Raw genomic sequence first — 19,854 nt, 5'->3', positions numbered from 1 at the left:
TCAAGAAGTTTACATTTCAGGTGGAAGAGTTCAAAATTACAATTTTTCTAAGACAATGACGCCTCCTCGTTTCAAATGGACAGATAAATGTTTAAATATCAGGCACTAGAGGGCAATGTTCTCCAACCTGTTTTTCCCTTAGAAAGGCCATGGCTCAGTGGTTTAATTCTTAATTTATTACATTTTTGTAGAATGGCCTAGCACGAGAACTCATTTATGCCCAGCCATTTCTATATCTCTGTTGTTCCTCTTGCCTGTGTGGTTTTTCCCCCTACTCCAAAATGAGAGAGAAAATGAAACACTTGTTTTTTGTTGGTTGAAGTTACATAATTCTCACTACTGACTTCAAGGGAAAAAATCCTACTGATCAAGCAATGACGGTGAGAAACAGAGCAATGTGGGAGATAGAAAGCTAAGATTAAGCGAGGCCCAAAAGGGGAAAGTATGTTATGTACCAGGGAATCCTGTGGATCACTTTGGAAAAAAGCAGCGCGGAAGCTAAAGTGGCGGGTTGGGGGGGGTGTAAGGAGGGGTTATGACTCTCTCTGTGTGTAAAACACAGTGTGTGGGGGAGGGAAGATGCATGGCTGTTACTCCAAAGGAGTGACTTAAGTGGGATACTTTGCATCTCATTGCTGTGCATTTCAAAAGCTTTCCTTTAAAAAGAGAAAATTTAATTTGTACAGATTTATTGGCTGCTGTACAGATAGCCCTCAACTTAACAACAGTTGGAATCAGCACTTGAAGTCAAAGTTCTATGAAATATACGTGGGTAGTCTGGTCAAATGTATTCAATGCATTTGTTTAACAAATCTTTATTGTTAATTCAATCCCATCCCCATTAAAAAAAAGTTTATAAAAAGATTATGTTTACTGTACACAGCAACAAGGTAGGGCCTGCATTCTAAAAACAGAATACTTATTTGTTTGCGGTGAATAACTAGTTACAGGTAGAAATTAAACAAAACATTGTGCTACAACTTCCTGAAATCTTTGCCTTTGCTGAATCTCATCCCTGTTCTTTTGAACTCCAAAATGATACTTGTGGTTTTCAGGCATGAGGTTTGGGGTCATGTATTCGACTATGGAAAACTGCTGTTTCCAGTCTGAGCTATTCCCAACATATCAAATTGAATCAGGAAGATGAAGTGCTTTGACTTTGGTGGTCAATAGAGGGCTATGAATTGTTTTAAGTGTTCTTTGTACAACGTTTTAATTACTAGCATTATTGTTCACTGCCTGGTCCTAGACTCACTCTTTCATATAATTTTGATAGAGAATAACAAACAAATAAATAAATGTTTACATCCCCCCGCCCCAAAAAACTTAATAACAGTTCCTTTAATGACCATTCGAAGTTGCAACCATACTGAAAAAAGTGACTTCTGACCATTTTTAACACTTATGACTGTTGCAGCATCCTCGTGGTCATGTGATTTACATTCGGATGCTTGACAACTGACTCACATTTATGACGGTTGCAGTGTCCTGGGGTCATGTGATCACCTTGTGTGACCTTCTGACAAGCAAAGTCAATGGGGAAGCCAGATTCACTTAATAACCCTGTTACTACTGGTAATTTAACAACTGCAGTGATTCACTCAGGGCAAAACTCACTTAACAAATGCTTCACTTAGCAGCATAAATGTTGGGCTCAATTGTGGTCCTTAGTCAAGGACTACCTGAATTAGGGTTAAAAGTGGAGGAATTAAAATATATTTGGAATGATATCTATTAAAACATATAAGCAATAGATTTGGTCAAGCTATTGCTTTACAATTGTATTGGGTATGGGGTGATCATAGCAAACAATCAATTTATTCTCCCCGAGCAATTCTATATTACAGGAAACTATTTTGAGAAGTTTGTAGCTGCAGAGAGTAGGTCAAGTTAAGAAAGTTCTATTATTTAAAAAAAAAACATACAACAAAAGTTGGATGTATGGAAAGAACTCCTTTTCAGAGTTCTATCAGTATTATTTTATATAATGGTATATTTTCTAAATATATCAACTCAATTGTTTGCATTACTGTCACATTGGATCCAGTTGTTAAGAGGTACTTTACGATGCTATTATGCATAAATCTTCATGCCCCGGAGTCTACCTCTGGCTTACTTATCTAATGCTAAAGTGAATTTAGAAATGATTGCTTAAAAGTACTTGGGAAAATAGAGAGCCAAACATCCACAAGTGAATTTGTTTAATTCAACTGCATTTGTTTCTTTTTTAACTTTTAAACTCTGTAATCTCTTGATTTGGGATGGAGTCAGGGTGACTGAATAAGTTGAGCATTTGCTGGCCAGACACCCTTCCTAACGCGGAGTTCGCAGCAGATTATTTTCTTTTTGTTAGAGAAACATCTGTCATTACCTAGGAGTGCATTCTCAACCTTCTGAGTGGGAGGTGAGTGTCATCAACTCTAGGCCACCACACCACTCAATTCAACCGCATTACATCTTCTGAACTTCATCACACATTGTCAAGGGGGATGTTTTGAATTGTTTCAGTGCCTTTTGGTGAAATCAGAGAGATTTATAGAAACTTACCATTAGCAGCTTTGGATTTTTCAAGGCGATCATTTCTGTTCTCCAAATTTGTGGTGAATGGTGGAGATCTCTTTGAAGATGAGAGACAATTCCAGATTGGCTTAGGTGATGGCAACATTTCTTCTGAGGATGCAAACATGGCTGAATTTCCAGAAACATCAGATTCTAGTTCTGAGCTAAGAATCCAGGAGTAGAAAGATTTGGTTGTCTTAAGCATGACTAGCAAGTGGTACAAAACAACTAATCAACAATTCACACATGTATGGTATCTTTCCCCTACTTATGTAGTAAGCATTATTGGTTGACTTTGCTACAGTTTTTCTTTTGGCAGGTGTTCTATTTCTAGACATGTGCCCTCCAAATGTGTTGGATTACAACTGCCATAACTCTCAGCCAGCAAAAATGAACGAAAACAACACCCTCTCAAGTCACATTAGAATATAGAATAACAGACCTGGAAGGTACCTTGGAGGTCTTCTAGTCCAACCCCCTGCTTAGGCAGAAAACCCTACACCACTTCAGACAAATGGATATCCAACATCTTCTTAAAACGTCCAGTTTTGGGGTATTCACAACTTCTGGAGGCAAGTTGTTCCACTGATTAATTGTTCTAATTAATTAATTATCAGGAAATTTCTCCTTAGTTCTAAGTTGCTTCACTCCTTGATTAGTTTCCACCCATTGCTTCTTGTCCTGCCCTCAGGTGCTTTGGAGAATAGTTTGACTCCCTCTTTTTTGTGGCAGCCCCTGAGATATTGGAACACTGCTATCATGTCGCCCCTTAGTGCCTAGTCCTTATTTTCATTAAAATAGAAATACCTAGTTCCTGCAATTGTTCTTCATATGTTTTAGCATTCAGTCCCCTAATCATCATTATCCCTAATCATCATTACTGAAAGTCTATCAAGTTATTGACAGTTTTTCAGAAAGATAGAACTGCTAATGATGGAACTGTAAGGACAAAAGTTGAAGAAACTCAGTGCAAAGGAAACCATGGTGTACTGAAGTTTATATATTGAAGTTTTCAAGCTACTTTCTTGAAAACTTCAATAGCTCTTACATACTGTGATTTTTACTGTTGTTTTCAAAGCTAATCTGGATTTAATCCCCCACCCCACCCTGTATGACTCAGACTGTGTGGGATGCAAAGTTTTTCTCTCAGTGAATCATATACCCATAAGATCTTTGTACAAGCTGCAAGAATTGAGTGTTCCTGGTTCATCATTCTTCCTTCTCTCATATTATCTCCTTTATTTACTCTGACAACTGGGTTCTATCATTTCTGGACTCAGTTCATTCAAGAAAGTATATCTGCATCATTAACCAATACCTGCTTCCATCACTAGTTACCACGACTTGAACTGCCAGAGGTTTGTGATGAGCTTTTTCTTCTTCTGGGGTTACTCTGACCAAAGTCCATTCAGAAGAGGCCAAGGAGCTCCTCAAATCAAGATGGGGGATATTCTTCCACTTCTTTGGAGAGATGGATCTATCTACTGGATAGTTGTAATAGTCTAGAAAAATATATATAAAGAGCATTAAAACTTGTCCCACGTCAATTTAGAGCAATAAGATTGTTCATCTAGGATGCTCAAAATGTGGAAAAGTCAAGTCAACCACCTTTTCAACACAGTTTCTCTGTAGAGGAAGATATGCTTAAAATTAACTTATATGTCCATTGTTTAAAAATATCCTTCCTTCAATATGAAGGGTGTCCTTCAATATGTCCAACGATGAATATTATGCTGGAGTAATGAGCAAAATAGTTGTCCTCACTTCCTTTGACTTTCTCATGTAGCAGAGAACTGAAAGGTAACAGCCAATAGACAACCTATGCCTGAATTGGGGTCCTGCTGCTCCTGCTTCTAGGAACAATGATCCAACATTCCATTCTTCCTGATTTGTTACCCTTGTCTAATGTTCTCCACCTGAGCTGCTTCTGCTACCCAAACCTGCAGGATTATCGACATCAAATAGACCCTATCTGTTCAGTTTGCATATCCTGGGTAGATGCTGAGGGTTTCTCCCCATGCATATTTGTGGAGGAAGGGCTCTCGCTTATAGGCCTTAGACTCAGGAGCAGCTTTCTTCTGGAAAACTCTCATATATCTTCCCTCCCAGTATTTAAGAAGTCTGTAAAAACAGAAAAAATTTAGAAGAGCCTTCAATGATCATGTTCAGTTGGGAGATACCCAATGCAATTATTAACTAATAACAAGATTAATTATAATTATGGGTAGTTTTACAGTATCATTATGTGGTTGAAAGTTTATGATGTAAGACTCAAAGAGCCCCTTGGGATTGTGGTGATACAAAAACAAGCAAACAAGCAAGCAAACAAACACACCAGGAGTTCTCTTAGCTAAAGACATATCTCTTTGTTTGACACAAATCTGACTAGTTTCTTTTCTGGTTCTCCCATCAGCTTTTCTAAGAAAAGAATCAAAAATGGAACTGGGCTCTGCAAGGCTGTCTCTGAACCAGAAGAGTTCACCATAATAAACATCTTAACTGCAGAAACTGCCTTGGCCGTGAATTTCCACTCCCTACGGTCAAAAAGACCAACATTCACATGGCTATCTGTTGTCCCTGATGGGGGATCAAGATGGATGGATGGCACTGGTCCAGATCCACTTCAACTTCACACTTTGGGAGAAACTACTAGGAATCTTACAACATGTGGCAACCTATATGTGGAATCTATAATTTGCAGGTCCCCCCAGATTAAGATCATCCTCCACAATCAGATTTAATTTCTGGGCAATGCAGCCAACATGAATTAACTGAGTCTGACAGGTTGCTATTTATACACTGGATTCACTGTCTCTGACCACAAAGCGACCATTGAGATTTTCATGCCCAGACAGTCAGCTCCCTAGCATACAATTCATGGATACATTATTTTTTTTAAATGAACAACATCTAGCAACATGAAGCAACACCTATTTTTCAGAGTATAAGACTCACCTTTCCCCCCCAAAAAGAGGGTGAAAATCTGGGTGCGTCTTATACACTGAATATAGCATTTTTTGCCTCCTGAAATGCTGCCCCTGCACAAAAATGGACATGCAGAGGTTTTGGGAGGCCCGCAAAATCTCCTGGGGGTTGGGGAGGGCAAAAACGAGTGGAAAATGGGCCATTTTTCTCTACAAGCCTCTTAAAGGCTATGCATGCCCCTTTTTGGCAAAAAAGGGACAGCTTTTGTGAAAACCAGACTATTTTTCCTTGTTTTTGCCCTGCCCCCAGTTACCAGGAGGACTTTGCAGGCCTCTCAAACTCTCTGCATGCCCTGTTTTTCATAAAAATGAGGCATGCAGAGAGTTTGGGGGGTCTGCAGCGTGCAAAAACTTTTTTTTTGTTTACCTCTTCAAAACCTTGGTGCGTCTTATATTGAAAAAAACAGTATGTTTGACTGCTTCATCATTGGATGTGTCGGTGTCTACAACAGCAGCTTCCCTTCATTTTCAGCCTACTACCAACATTCCGTAATGAGTAGCAATAGCAATTAAACTTATATACTACTTCATAGTGCTTTACAGCCCTCTTTAATCAGTTTACAGTCAGCAACAATCTGTCTACCTTTTACTGACCTTGAAGGATGGAAAGTTGAGTCAACCTTGAGCCAGGGAGGATTGAGCATCGGCAGTGAGCAGAGTCAGTCTGCAATACTGCATTCTAACTACTGCGCCACCATGGCTCTTTGAAGGAGAGATGAGAAGTACTCTTACATTTTCAGGGGTGGGATTCTACCAGTTCGGACTGGTTTGGGTGAACCGGTAGCTCCGACTATCAGCTGGGAGCAAACTGGTTCGCTCCAACTTTGAAGTGGACCCGCCTGCCCACCCCTGCACTATACTCACTTATAGTTCCCTTTCTGAAGCCCAGCTGATTGGCGCGTCAGTGGATTGCCATGCCTCAGCTGTATTCCTCGCCAGCAGTAATGCAGAAGGTGAGTTTTCTGTAAACTGTGTATGCACGTGCACCAGTGGTGGGTTGCCAATTTTGTTACTACCAGTTCAGGCATGCGCAGAAGTGTCCGGATGGGTGGGAGGAGTCTCCCACCACCGCTACTACCAGTTTGGCCGATCTGGGTCAAACGAGCAGCAACCCATCTCTGGTGTGTGCTCATGTGCGAAGTGCACATTCAGCAAACCGATTGTTAATCGGTTGTCCCACCCCCGCTTACATTCTCCTCCTTGACTGGACTAAATACCTGAGATGAAGGATTGAAGTTTGTTATTTACAATGTGATGGGCTAGAAACTGGTAGTTCATGAGTTCTCCTTAGGCATAGAACCCCAAGTGGATTGCTTTTTCTCAGCAAACTCACCTTACAAGGTTATTGTTGTGGAGAAAATAGATGGCACAAAGAACTCTTTTACCCTATTAAGAATGGGGTTCTGATAGTTAGGGGTATCAGATGGAGAAGCCCCCAAACTCCAGCTTTTCCCACCAGCTGATTGGCTGGTTATCCAAAATAATCACCTGCATGACAGCACATGTTACATCTCATCCTTTTGAACCACCTGCCGTATGCCATCGGATGCCTTTTTGAACCACTGCAAGGGAAAGAGCTGCCTCACCACTATAGTACCTGGTGCTTCCATAAAAGGAAAAGATACCTAGAAAAAGCCTGAACAGCTACTTGAATACCCTTGGCATTGAAAGATGGTTGAAGTTCTCACATCCCGTCCCTGCAACTATGTCTTGCAGTGGTGGCAGAAGGCAGAGCAGGGATCTGGTCATTTTGAAGTGCTCCTATACTTGCTCTGGTCACCCAGCATGTCAATTGGATAGTAATGGATGCTCTGCTGGGATCTTCACAACCATCACATGCCACAAACTAAGATTTAGGAAAGGGCAGTTCGTCCTGACCCTTGCCTTCAGCCCTACAGTCAGTGTTGCCAAGGGGAGGGACTTTATTGCCTGATGCATCCGTACTTTGAATTTTGCATGAAATAATAACTAAAAAATCCTTGATGGTAATAGTCAATCCTGCAATCTCTAGCTGCTTTGTGGCTTTATAGATTACCTTCTCCATGGAAATTTGGAATTTGGGTACCGTTTTCATGAAACCACTTCCTGGGTGTCCAAAACATGCCCAGAATGGCCATTGCTGCCACGTGCTGTGGAACATTTTATTTTGTGTAAATCAATTTAAGCAAAACAAAAAGCAATTGTCTTCAGTCTCCTTGATTAACTCCTCTATTAGTCTATTAGACTTTGGGGGATTTCTTAGCAGAAAAAAAATGTTGAGGCTCACCCATTTAGTTGAGTTTATTTCCACTGAAAGCAGCGGAACTAAAAAGGCATTAAATTCAAATTCTTCCATTTGCTCTTCCTTTAGCATGTTTATTCAGGATTTTCTGCACCTTAAAGCAGACTAACTAAAATCTCTGCATGGAATTGTATGTTACTCCCAGAAAATCTCATTTATTTCAGGGACAACTTTTTTCAACCAAAATATGACTCCCACATGTTTGAAAGTTTAAGCATGAAATGCCAAAAATATTAAGGAAATCCTATCATTATAAATATCTATAATTTATTCCATGTTGGTGATTATATGGGAGTGATTTACAGTTGCCTCCTTCCAGAAACAACCCCCCCCCAAATAGGGAAGTCTAGTCTTAGTTCTACAATTTGTCTCCCATCCAGTTTACTTGCCAGCTTAACATTCTTTAGCTTTAGCAACCAAGGCCAGCTATTTTAATTTTAATTACTGAATATCCTGATTTGGGAGATCCTGATTAGCATATCAACTGTAGAGATCCAGGTACAAACTTTCTGTTTTCTAAAGACAATGTCCAGAGTGTAATGCCTCATCTCTATCTTCCAAGTAGGCTGGTTTGCTTTTTAAAAAAAAACCCAAATTCCTTCTCATCTGCAAAAAAAAAAATTCTGGTTGTTGTTTTTACTTTTTAATAGTTCTCTTTTCTATCTGGGAGTTCTCTGAAATGAAGAGGGCTGAAAGAGTTTAAAGCAAACATTCAGGTTTAGTGCTGGGGCTTCTCACAGGAGGAAGGAGGCATTTCATCTTTGGCTCACTCACACCACAGCACTAGTGGGACATGATCTCATCTGGGGTTGTGATTCAGGGACTTCCTTTCCCTTAATTACAGGCATCTGAAACTGAGCATTGGGCTGCCAGATACCACACAGAGTTACAGTGTTTAGTTAGAGGATTGTTATGTATGGATCAAAGATTACTTTTCAGTTTTTAAAAAATATTTACTTCTAGTCAAATCTAACATCTGGCTTACTGTATCAAGGAATGTCCTCGGGGTATGGTTAAAAAAATTAAGATGATTGATTACAATGGTGCAATCAAAGCTCTGTCTATTATGTGTGACATAAATAACAAAACAGGCAGAGTTTCAATGGTGCCATTATGGCCGCCATTTTGACTTTTTCTTTTAACCACACTCTGTGGACACTCCTGACAATATCTATTACTTCAAAGACTTTAATCCAGGGATTCGCTGCTGGGGATTCGCATGGGTTTGGTCAATTCTCTAGCTAGGATTCTGCTCAATTCGGCAAACCACCAAATGCCAACACTGGCTGGCCCCTCCCACCCCATCCTGTCCCTCCCACCCTGCCCTTTCCAGGATTCCCATCATGCCAGTTAAGTGCAGGGCCTGTGTGGAAGCTTGAGAAGGGGGGAAAAGAAACTTATTGGAGGTTTCAGAAGTCCAGAAACAAGCTGTTTCCAGCACCTGGAGCGCCTCTAGAGCCCAGGGAAAGCAGTTTTCGCTCTCCCGGAGGCTCGAGGAAAGCATCCAGAGCCTGGGGAGGGCTAAAAACTCACCCCCCATGCCACCGTGGTGCAGGGGGCCAACTAGGCCACGCCCATACAGCAACGGGGCAGCGAACCTATTGCTGCAATTTTTGAAGCCCACCCCTGCTTTAATCCAAATAATACTGTCTTCTTTTAGATTTTCCTAAACTCAAGCCCTATTTCTAAGTTCAGATACATTAAAACTGAAACAATTTGGGAGATGTTAGCCCACATGTAGCCTATCGCTGTAGCAGTGAGCACAGGATGAAAAGTTCTCCAAGATCAGCCAAGTGAGATGCAACATGCTGAAAGTCTCACTCTACTAAGAACATCTTCAGTAATGCTTTAGAGGTCTCAAAGCTTTAAAGTGCTTGGCTTTGTATCAGAACACGTAATCCATACATCAAAGACAAGACCAGAGCAGAAAAGCAACAGGCTGAGTTTGACAGAGCTCAGATGTGGAACAATTCTGAGTGACTCTTTAAGCATATCATTATTGGTGTTTTTTTCATACCTTTTGTGAATGCCATTCTTTCAGATGGCACATGATAATTTGGTTTGGAAAAAGATGCTCAGCTCCCAAAGAAATTTGTGGCAAGGCTACCTATGAAGAAGTGCATACATCCTACAGATCCAGGCTGGTCTGTGACCATAGTTTATCCTTGCAATTGCTGTGATCACAACAGACTGCAGTCCAGTTATCCTAGCTTTATTTTCAGTAACCTCACACAGCCTCTTTGTTGCAAGTACTGAAAAAAACAGCAGGTAAGAAGATCCTAAACAACTGGTGTTTTTATGTTACTCTCCTTAAAAATAAAAAAAGACAAGGGTTGGGGAAAACAGTCCAAACCTGAAAATCAAAAATCAATACTGAGCATCAACAGAAGGGCTTTTCAAAAAAGCAATAGCTTTCTCTCCTCCAATAACAATTACACAACTTTAGCACCATTGCCAAGCAATAAAGTGTCATGATTGTAAACCAGAAACAATTAAGATGTTCTCATCATCAATGGATTCATTTAAATGTTACTGGTGCACTTCAGCTTCATTTATTCATTGGACCCGCAAATGTACTTAACATCGTCTAATTGGTCTGGGGAGCATATTAAAGCATTACAAATGCATGTCCCTGAGCATCAATCTTGTCTTACTAAAAGCTACATGATATGGAGCATATGTGGCAGAATTCATGAATTTGATGATGCAGAAAACTGAGTGTAAAAAGCTGGTGTCCTTAATTTAAAAAAAAATCAAATGAACTACAACCTCTGCCACAAAAATTTCCAAATTATATTTGTAGCTAATGCATTGTAACACTGTCATTGAGCGAGGATACACTCACACTTGGAATAGTGTGCATAGAGGTTTCATGTGATTTCAGGAAGGTTATTGTACTGATGGAAATGTAGGAAAAAGCAGCTGAAATGGTGGGAGGAGGAGGAAGAGGACTGGAATCATTCCCCTGCAAAGACTATAACATGGTTGGAGGTGTTTTAGATGAGTAACAAGAAAGTCAAGATAGAGGAGTATCAAGTGAAGCATAATGCAATCAATCACTCAGTCAATCAATCACTCAGTCTTGCTCCCTTTCTTAACCAGTATAACTTGATTGACCCAGTCTATAACATTACAGAAGTGAAATAAAGTTCTTCATCACATAAAATTCATTGCCACAATATACGGTAGTTTAAATTCATTAGACAAATTCAGGGAGGATTAGCTATTCATGATGGATGTGGATAAGGAAATATTCAGATTCAACACCTCCTGACTGTCAATTGTCTGAGAACAGTAGCAGGAGACTTTCTTCTTTGGGACAACCATGACCTGGATAACTGAGAATCTCTATAGACCTTTAGCAGGAGAAGACAAAGCCCATTGCCTTTGTGCTGGTTTCCTGAAGACATCTTACCAGTTTCAGCATTAAGTTAGTTTTCTTTTCTTCCCCTCCAAAAGTTTGGTTAATGGAACTTTGATGGGACATTATTGTTTTTCATATGAGAATTTCTTGTGGTGCCTTCAGATGTACTGAGACCAGTTTGTGCAGGTCTAGATTAATTGCATTCTATTTAGACAAGTGGTTCTCAACCTTCCCAATGCCGTGATCCTTTAATACAGTTCTCCATGTTGTGGTGACCTCCAACCATAAAATTGGTGTCTTGGTTCCTAAGACCATCGAAAATATGTGTTTTCCTATGGTCTTAGGCGACCCCTGTGAAAGGGTTGTTCAATCCCCAAAGGGGTTCTGACCCACAGGTTGAGAACCACTGATTTAGACCATGATATTAAAGTTATGCAAAACAGTTGGACTGAGCAAAGGCTTTTTAAATATGGGACACATTACAGCCTTCTTTACAAGTCACGGAAGCTCTTCCTCACTTCACAAGTGTTGATTATTGTTCACTTGAAGTTTCCTGCCATCTCATGGGAGGTCTTGTGTAAATATGTTTTATTTTCATTTCATTTCGTACAGTCACATATATACTGTGCATAACCAGGGCCATATAACATTGAACAATAAACACAGCCATCCCTCTTGTCAAAAATACCCCCCAAAATACAAACCCAATATACCACTTCGACCCTCCGTACACCCTTTCTTTTATCCCCCCCTCCAACTTTCCTTTCTTCCCTCCAACATTCCCCTCTACCCTACTTCCCCTCCCCCTCTATCACTCCTCTCTCCCAATACACTCCCTGTGGGAGGTCTTAACCAGAGCAGGAATCCCCTCTCACAAATGGTGGAATTACACTGTGTAGAGTCTCCAGTGAGTCTCGGGAAGTCTCCCTTAGACTCACAGGCTCAAAATTACTCACAGGCCCAGATTACTTCAAAGATGTGGCCCCAATCATTTCTGTTTGTATTGTCCAACTGCTCTTGAATTTGTTTTGTTAGTCAAATGCTGCAATAATGTTTTATACCATTCAAATGGGAGCAATTTTTCCTCTAAAAGGAAGTAGGTTTCTTAAAAAGGAACGTTGGATGGCATTCAGCCAATGATCTTTTTTAAGCAACTTTTCCTAAAAGGAAGCAAGCAACTTTTACTAAAGGGAAGCAAGTTTCTTAAAAAGTACCATTGAGTGGTATTCAGCCAATACAGTAAGGACTACAACATATTTATTTTTGCCTTTCAACTATCCACTTAAGTTTGAATGTGACTCAGACTCAAGATAAATCTTTTTCCAACTGTGCTCTATATTTCTCCAACACTGCTCTATTTCAATATACTATTCTGATACAATCTGGCCATTCCCTGCATGATTCTTTACTCCAGAGAGGGATCACAGTGTCAGGCAAACTGCCTACCAGATCTTCCCTATCTGAAAACTCACAGGGTCTGTTAGATACCTGCAATAGAAGGACTCAATCTAATAGGTCCTCCCCCTCTGTGGAGGGGATGTTGCAAAGAATTACAGTATCTGCCCCTGATGAGGGACAAAGTTCAATGCCTTCCCTTTCAAATCACATTTTGTCTGCCCTAAGCTAAAAACTAGATTTAGCATATGGCCTTTAATGTGTTCTGGGTCCTTGATTCACATCTGCCACAGTAGCTATGAACTTCTGGACCATTGTAGACCCCTTGCTGTGGAAAGGTAGATTGATGTCCCCAACACTACTGGCTGGGAAACTCCCCCACCAGAAATCAGCTGAAGTAGCCTGGCAGGAACGCCATTGAATGGTAGGGGGGGATGGTGCCAGTGGTGGGATTCAAATAATTTAACAACCAGTTCTCTGTCCTTATTGATTAATCATATTCATTAAAACCTTACTAGATTCCTGTGGTTGGGTTAATGTTATAACCAAATCATCCACGAAAGTAAGTATTCTATATTCTTGATGCCTAATCTTGATTCCTTGTAGATCATCTGATCCCCGTATTTTGTTCAACAATAATTCCAGAGTTATGATAAACAGTAATGGGGATAGGGGACAACTCTGCCTTGTACCTTTCTCGATTTTAAATGGATCTGTTAAGGTTCCATTGACTATGATTTGAGCTGTGTGTTCCTGATATATTGCTTTAATTGATTGTAAAAAGTGCTCTCCTATTTGCATTTTTTTTATTTTCAATAAAAATTGCCAATTCACTCGATCAAAGGCTTTCTCGGCATCTAGAAATATAAGCGCAGCAGGGATTTAGTTATTCTTTCCCAAATATTCCAGTATATTAACAATTAGTCTTACATTACTTCTCATTTGTCTCCCTTGTATAAAACTGGTTTGATCATTATGAATCAATTGCTGAATAACCAACATTAACCTATTCGCTAGTATTTTAGTAAAATTTTTTATAGTCTATATTAAGTAATGATATAGGTCTGTTTTTCGTGAATTTTTCACAGGACTGTACATGAATAACAAAATACAAGGTTTAGATATAGATAGATACCTGGATAAAGAAAAAATACTTATAGTTAAAGACGAGCAGAGGGAGAGATTGAATCAACCAATAACTTTGGGGGAAATTCTCCAGGTAATTAAACAGCTAAAGGTAGGGAAAGATGGGCTGACATCGGCTTATTACAAAAATTTACAATTAGAAATGGTAGAACCTCTTAAGGAACTATTTAATAAGATCCAAGTGGAAGGGAAGGTACCCCCATCTTGGAAGACAGCCTTTATATCCCTGATACCAAAAGAGGATCAAGATAGTCAACCAAAAAATTACAGACCTATAACCGGTTCTCTGTCCTAATGACCAGCTGGGTGGGTGTGGCTCTATGGTCATGTGACTGTGTGTGTGTGACCAACTCAACATTTCTCAAGTCAATGGGTGCTTCGCCTTGGCTGCTACAATGTAATAAGGGTTAACTGGAGAGACAGTTTCTGTAAACAGGGCAATAAAGATTAAGCTAGAAACAACACCAGAATGTTTCCTTCCTGCCTTCCTTATAGAATTAGCCCTGTAAAGTGGAAAAAAACAAAATGAGATTTCTCCCAACAACCGGTTGTCCGAATTGCTTAGAAAGTTAACAACTGGTTCTCCCAAATAGGTGCGAATTGGCTGAATCACACCACTGGATGGTACCCAAGCAGCAAACCCGACTGATGCTTTTGGCTCAGCTGAACAAAAAAGGTCCACATCACTACATCAGATTATTTGTGACATAATGCCTTTTGATGTCAACAGTCTTGGAGAGGACAATAACTCCCCCCACTTCCCATACACACTTGATGTCTTACTAAATCTAGAAAAAGTGTATATTTCCCCCAGCAAATGTACACTGTGTAGTTCCAGGCAGCAGAAGTATTATAAAATGAGATGAGGTTTTCTGCTATAAACTTTAAATAGGCTTTATTGCCCATAGAAAGGAATATCAGGAGCCCTATTAAGAACTATAAATAAATTAAAGAGGATGATTCCCTTAGGAGACAGAAAGCATAAAGCTGTGAACATCTTGGTCACAGCAAGATAGAAACTCAGATGCTGAAGAAATAGTTAATTACTTTACAAAGGATGCATAATTACCAAAAATTGAATAAATTATATGCAGCCTTGCTTAGTTTTACACACACACACACACACACACACACACACACACACACACACACACCAGATGGGCTGAAAGCCTCTGAGTCACAATCTTTCCTACTCATTCCTTATTCCAGACATTGCATTAATGGTAAAAAAAAAAAAAGTCTGTGAGTCACAATCTGTCTCTCTCTCTCACACACACACGCACATGTATACATCAGCACATATGCATATAAATAGAGCACAATAGCTTTCCCAACTTTGTGTCTTACTAAGGGTGTGGAACTTCACACACCAGAATTCCCAGACAGGCCAAGTATGAATTGTGCAAGATAATTAAGCCCACATTGGGAGGCAACCAGCCTGCAGAAAACTTCCTAGAACAATGGGAACTTGACTTATTATGCCTCGAGATCACATAAGTGCAGACGCCAACAAGTCAACTTCAGCTTCTGTTCACTGCATTGATGCAAGTCTTTAGCCATAATCTGGGCATAATTTACCACTGTTTCCTCCTGGGCTATTTTCCACAACTTCCAATTTAGTCTACAGCCTTGGGATTTCAGGAAGTAATCAGTTTCAACCCTGCTAAGCTTTTTTGGATGTCAGGCTAAGCTCATAATATCCTGCAGAAATATTAAAGGACAAAGATTATTTAAAGAATAATTTTTGCTTAATATTGTACAGAGACAAAAGAAATCACACTGAACTACAAGAAAAGTAGAAATCTTCCAGTATGTTTACATATACTCTGTTACAACTTCCAGAGATGCCCACTGTTCAAAAACTATATCAATAGGAAGACATTAGATATTATGGTGCCAAGAAAGATGTTTGGTAAACAATCTTCCAAAATTAAGCCAAACAATGATAGGAAGGAAGGAAGGAAGGAAGTGACAGGTACAGGGGTGATATTCAGTAGGTTCTGACAGGTTCTGCAGAACCGGTAGCGGAAATTTTGAATAGTTCGGAGAACCGGCAAATACCACCTCTGGCTGGCCCCAGAATGGGGTGGGACTGGAGATTTTGCAGTATCCTTCCCCTGCACATCTACCAAGCCACGCCCACAGAACTGGTAGTAAAAAAAATGAATTTAACCACTGGACAGGGTGATTGAGTATCTGGTGAGCAGGAAGGAAGTCCTGTGATACACAGTAAGTACATCACCTTCCTTATTTCCAGCCTTCTGTCTTTCTATGCTTTGTGAGGAAGAAAATTTCCTTTCTCCTCTTTGTCATTGCTTAGGCACACTCCTTTGTCATTAACTTAAAAGAGCTCCATTGCCACTTTTTCTAATGACCCTCATTCTATATCAAAGCAAACCCAAAACACTAATTCAAATGCTATAGACCAGTGGTCCCCAACCCCCGGTCCGCGGACCGGTGCCGGGCCGTGGAGTACCTGGCACCGGGCCGCGCAGCGGCCGGGGGCCATGATCGCTGCAGCGGCCGGGGGCCATATTTGCAACTTTTTAGTCCTCATGAACGCGCCCTTTCTCTGCCCCCCCCCGCCGCCCCAGATGTGCGGGGCTGGGGGGGCGAGGGGAGGCCCGATCTCCCCCCCCGCCCTCTTGCTCTGCTCGCCCCGTGAGGGAAGGGGCGGCGGCGGCGGCCTCGGCCTCGGCCCGAACTTGGGATGCTGCTGGCGGAGGCTGCCTGGGAGACAAAACTTTGTCCGCGGACTCACCCGGCCCGCCTGCCCCGTGGAATGACGAGGGGGGGGCAGGAGGGGGCAGCGGCGCTGCATTTTCCTCCCAAGGAGAAACTAAGGTTGCGGGGGGGAGGGGCGCAGCGTGGCCGTTTCGGGGGAACTTGGGGAGCTTTGCCGTTCCGAGAGGCGCTTCGCACGCAGCCCCACCCAGGTGGGAGATGTTTTCCTCCGCCGAGGCGGGGAGGGGGGGCTTTACGTAAGACTCGCGGCGCAGCTCTGCCCCCCCTCCTGGAGTGTCACCTGCCTCCCGCCCCTCCCCTCCGCCGCAGCGCTTTTTGTGTCAGGCCGGCGGGGCTCTCGGGGGCCCTTCGGCCGCAGCCCGCCTTCTCCCCCTCTTCCCTTCATGGAGCGCGGCGCGGAGGCCCACCCCCTCGGAAGCAGCCGGCCTCCGCCGCGCCAGCCGCCCGCCCGCCCGAAGTAGGACACAGGGCCATCTTTTTCCCCCGCCGAACTGCAGTGAGGAAAAAGGGCTGCCCGAGCGAGCGGATCGCGGGGTCGGTTCCCCCTCCCTTCCCCCGACGGCCAAGGAGGAGGCGGGGCGGCCTCGTGGGCTGTCGGCCTTGGCGTGAAGGAAGCCCCCCCCCGCCCTGCGGAACGCGCGCCCAGGATGGCCGCCTTCCCACCCGCCGGTCCGGAAGGCCGAGGGAGGCTCATCTGACTGGTCCGCGGCGATAAAAAGGTTGGGGACCACTGCTATAGACAGTTTAGATTTCTGTAAGTCATTATGGCTAGCAAAGAGAATATAAGTAGATTTTTGTGGTTCGCTAACTTTGAGATGCCATTTGGGGGCCTCAAGCTCTACATTCATTATTCAATTGTCCTGTTTGTTTATATAATTTAATTTGGGATGTGAGGGATGGGTTGACTAAGTATCATATTCTTCTACTTGGGACTGCCTTAGTCTTCCATATTTCCTATTGCTTGAATATTCTTCATTCTTTCTGATTTTTTTTAAAAAAAGCAAAGTCTGAATCTGTGCAATTTTCTGATTAACAATATTAGCTGCAGCAGGCCTATGTGGCTGGGTGTGGGATAACAGAAAGCAATGGTTTGTGTATAATTGAGTGTCAAAGGGAACATGGCGTCTGCACACCTTGAGTGTTTGAAAACTCAGTTTACTCTAAAGGGGTTCATTGGAGCACCACTGTATTTCTGTTGCTAATACACAAATCTTCTTTGTATAGTTAAATAAAATCCAAGCATATCCACCCATAACAAATCATAGCACAACATTTCCTTATACAGAAGACTGTACTTGGAAACATTAAAACATGCCCTATATATTATTCTCATTAAGAAGTCATGTTTATATTTTACTTCACCAGAACTTAACTTCATTAATCTTCTATAAAGGCATTTTAGTACCACGAAGGATTGCAGAGATTAAGGTGCTATAGTCCCCCAAATTTGCAAGCCATTTTTAATGGAGAGGAAAGACCAGAGAGAGAAAGAAAGAGATTTTGAGAACAAAATCACATTCTGCTGACATCAAAATGCATAAGTTATCAGAAACAGCCTCCTGGGTACAATGTCCTCACACCCAGAACATCCTAGAAATTATACAATAGTCTAACATCTGCATGAAGATGCATTGATGAAGAAAAAGTTCCTCGTGTGTGTGTGTGTGTGTGTGTGTTTGTGTGTGTGTGTGTGTGTCTGTTGTTCATTCGCATCACCCAAACTCCAATTCCAATGACCTTAAGCATTAGGGGGATTGAACTCCACACATTGGAGAACATTGGTACATGTTCTAAAAATTCCTCTTTCATATTTCCTTTAGCCAAAATCTACTCTGAAATTAAAAACAGATTGCATGTCTGCTCTCTTGAATGTCCCAACCCTTGTCACCTGGTGATACTTTAAATCTGGAAAAAGGATATCAGAAAGACTCTTCTCTGTCAGACAGTGGGTTCCAGAGGGAGCCTTAAGATGGGATTCAGAAAATGGTTATTAGCTATCAAGCCCTTTGTGGCATATGGCCAGCCCGGCTATTTGTCTCCATTTTTTTGTGGAAAACCTCATCAGATATGTCAGGGACGGCATGCTCCAGATGTCAATGTCATCTTGCTGGAGTAGGAGTCATGCCTTCTCTGTGGTGGTGCTTGCTCCAGAGAGCAGCCTCCCTCCAGAAATCCAGATGGCCCCAACCCTATTAACTCTCATAAAGGAAATTAAAGCCTGGCTGTTCCCCAGGCATTTGGATTGTTAAATGAGCTTTGCTCATTTGGCTGATTGATTTTATTGCTCTGGTAAATTTGGAGTTATTTTTCTTGATCCTGGACTTTGGTTATGTGGCTTATTGGCTCTTTAATGTTATTGTTTCTTCTTTTTAATTTCTTATAAATTGTCCAGAGTCATTGCTATGAACAGCCCTGTCTGTCTGAATGTACATTAATCCATCTGATCAATCTTTTCATGCATTAAGAAGCAAATTATTTTTTTTTAAATTGCATAGTCCATTCAATCAACATTGCAAAGAGAACAAGAGAATCCAAAGAAGGTATTTGGCAAGCCAATAAATCTTTCAGCTTTTTTGGAATTGAAACAAAGCAATGACAAAGTAGCTGTTGGGTTTCTGTGAACATTGCCTTGCAGCCAACTTCTAAACATGTCCGATACTTATTAACTATATTTTTGCTGCAGCCAAAATAAATCTAGCTAGACAATAGCCACTGGTCCTCCTTACATCCAACTGCTGAAAATAATATTTCAAATTATGCATGTATGCATGTGATTCACTTCACAATCTGCTCTCTGAACAAACAAAAATGAAAGACCAAGGCAAAAAATGCCTAGATGGAGAAAGAAATGCCACTCCTAAAATTCCTAGGACTTATCTGCCAGTGGAAATTAACATCAATGATGATGAAAACAAGCTTGGTTCTGATGAACATTTAAAGTATTCAGCCATTTATTCAAAGCGTCCATAAAGGAGTTAATTTACACTACACATTATCAATATTTCCATAAATATTTTTCTTCTGCATTCCTAACACGATTTCCTTTCTTTTTCTTATGAAATAGATTATCTATCATCATGCTTTTGCTCTGGAACCTGGCTTATTTCCTATCGTGTAATTTGGGTAGAAACCTTGAAATGTGAGACATGCCCTGAAGATCTCAATGCCCACAATTAAAGTTGTTATGATCATCTGCTGCAGAGGTGGGTTGCTCCCGGTTTGGCCACCTGCTCCCGGTTTGGACGTTTCTGCACATATGCAGAAGCATTGGGCGCGAATGAGCGCACTTGAACCGGTAGTAAAAAAAATTGGTAACCCACCACTGATCTGCTGGTTTTTAAACAACAAATTGTGGACTCTGGAAATTGAAATTCCAATGC

At 41.4% G+C, this 19,854-nt stretch overlaps 1 protein-coding gene across 6 annotated transcripts in view; it reads right to left on the bottom strand.

Annotated features, from left to right (window-relative positions):
• The window catches only part of MICAL2 (microtubule associated monooxygenase, calponin and LIM domain containing 2), a 144,977-nt gene that overhangs the window by 38,622 nt on the left and 86,501 nt on the right, over positions 1 to 19,854 (bottom strand). For all 6 annotated transcript variants that reach the window (XR_004255932.1, XM_032223510.1, XM_032223511.1 and 3 more), the window contains 2 exons: positions 3,878 to 4,061; positions 2,548 to 2,723 (listed from right to left, as the gene is read on the bottom strand). Coding sequence is in view for 5 of the 6 variants with exons in the window: in XM_032223510.1 (XP_032079401.1) it covers positions 2,548 to 2,723; positions 3,878 to 4,061 (360 nt within the window). In the remaining variant the exon portion in view is untranslated. The remainder of the gene's footprint in view (positions 1 to 2,547; positions 2,724 to 3,877; positions 4,062 to 19,854) is intronic.

This window comes from Thamnophis elegans, chromosome 1 (assembly GCF_009769535.1).
Source record: "Thamnophis elegans isolate rThaEle1 chromosome 1, rThaEle1.pri, whole genome shotgun sequence".
Lineage (NCBI taxonomy): Eukaryota > Metazoa > Chordata > Lepidosauria > Squamata > Colubridae > Thamnophis > Thamnophis elegans.
This window is presented reverse-complemented; position numbering and strand designations above follow the sequence as displayed.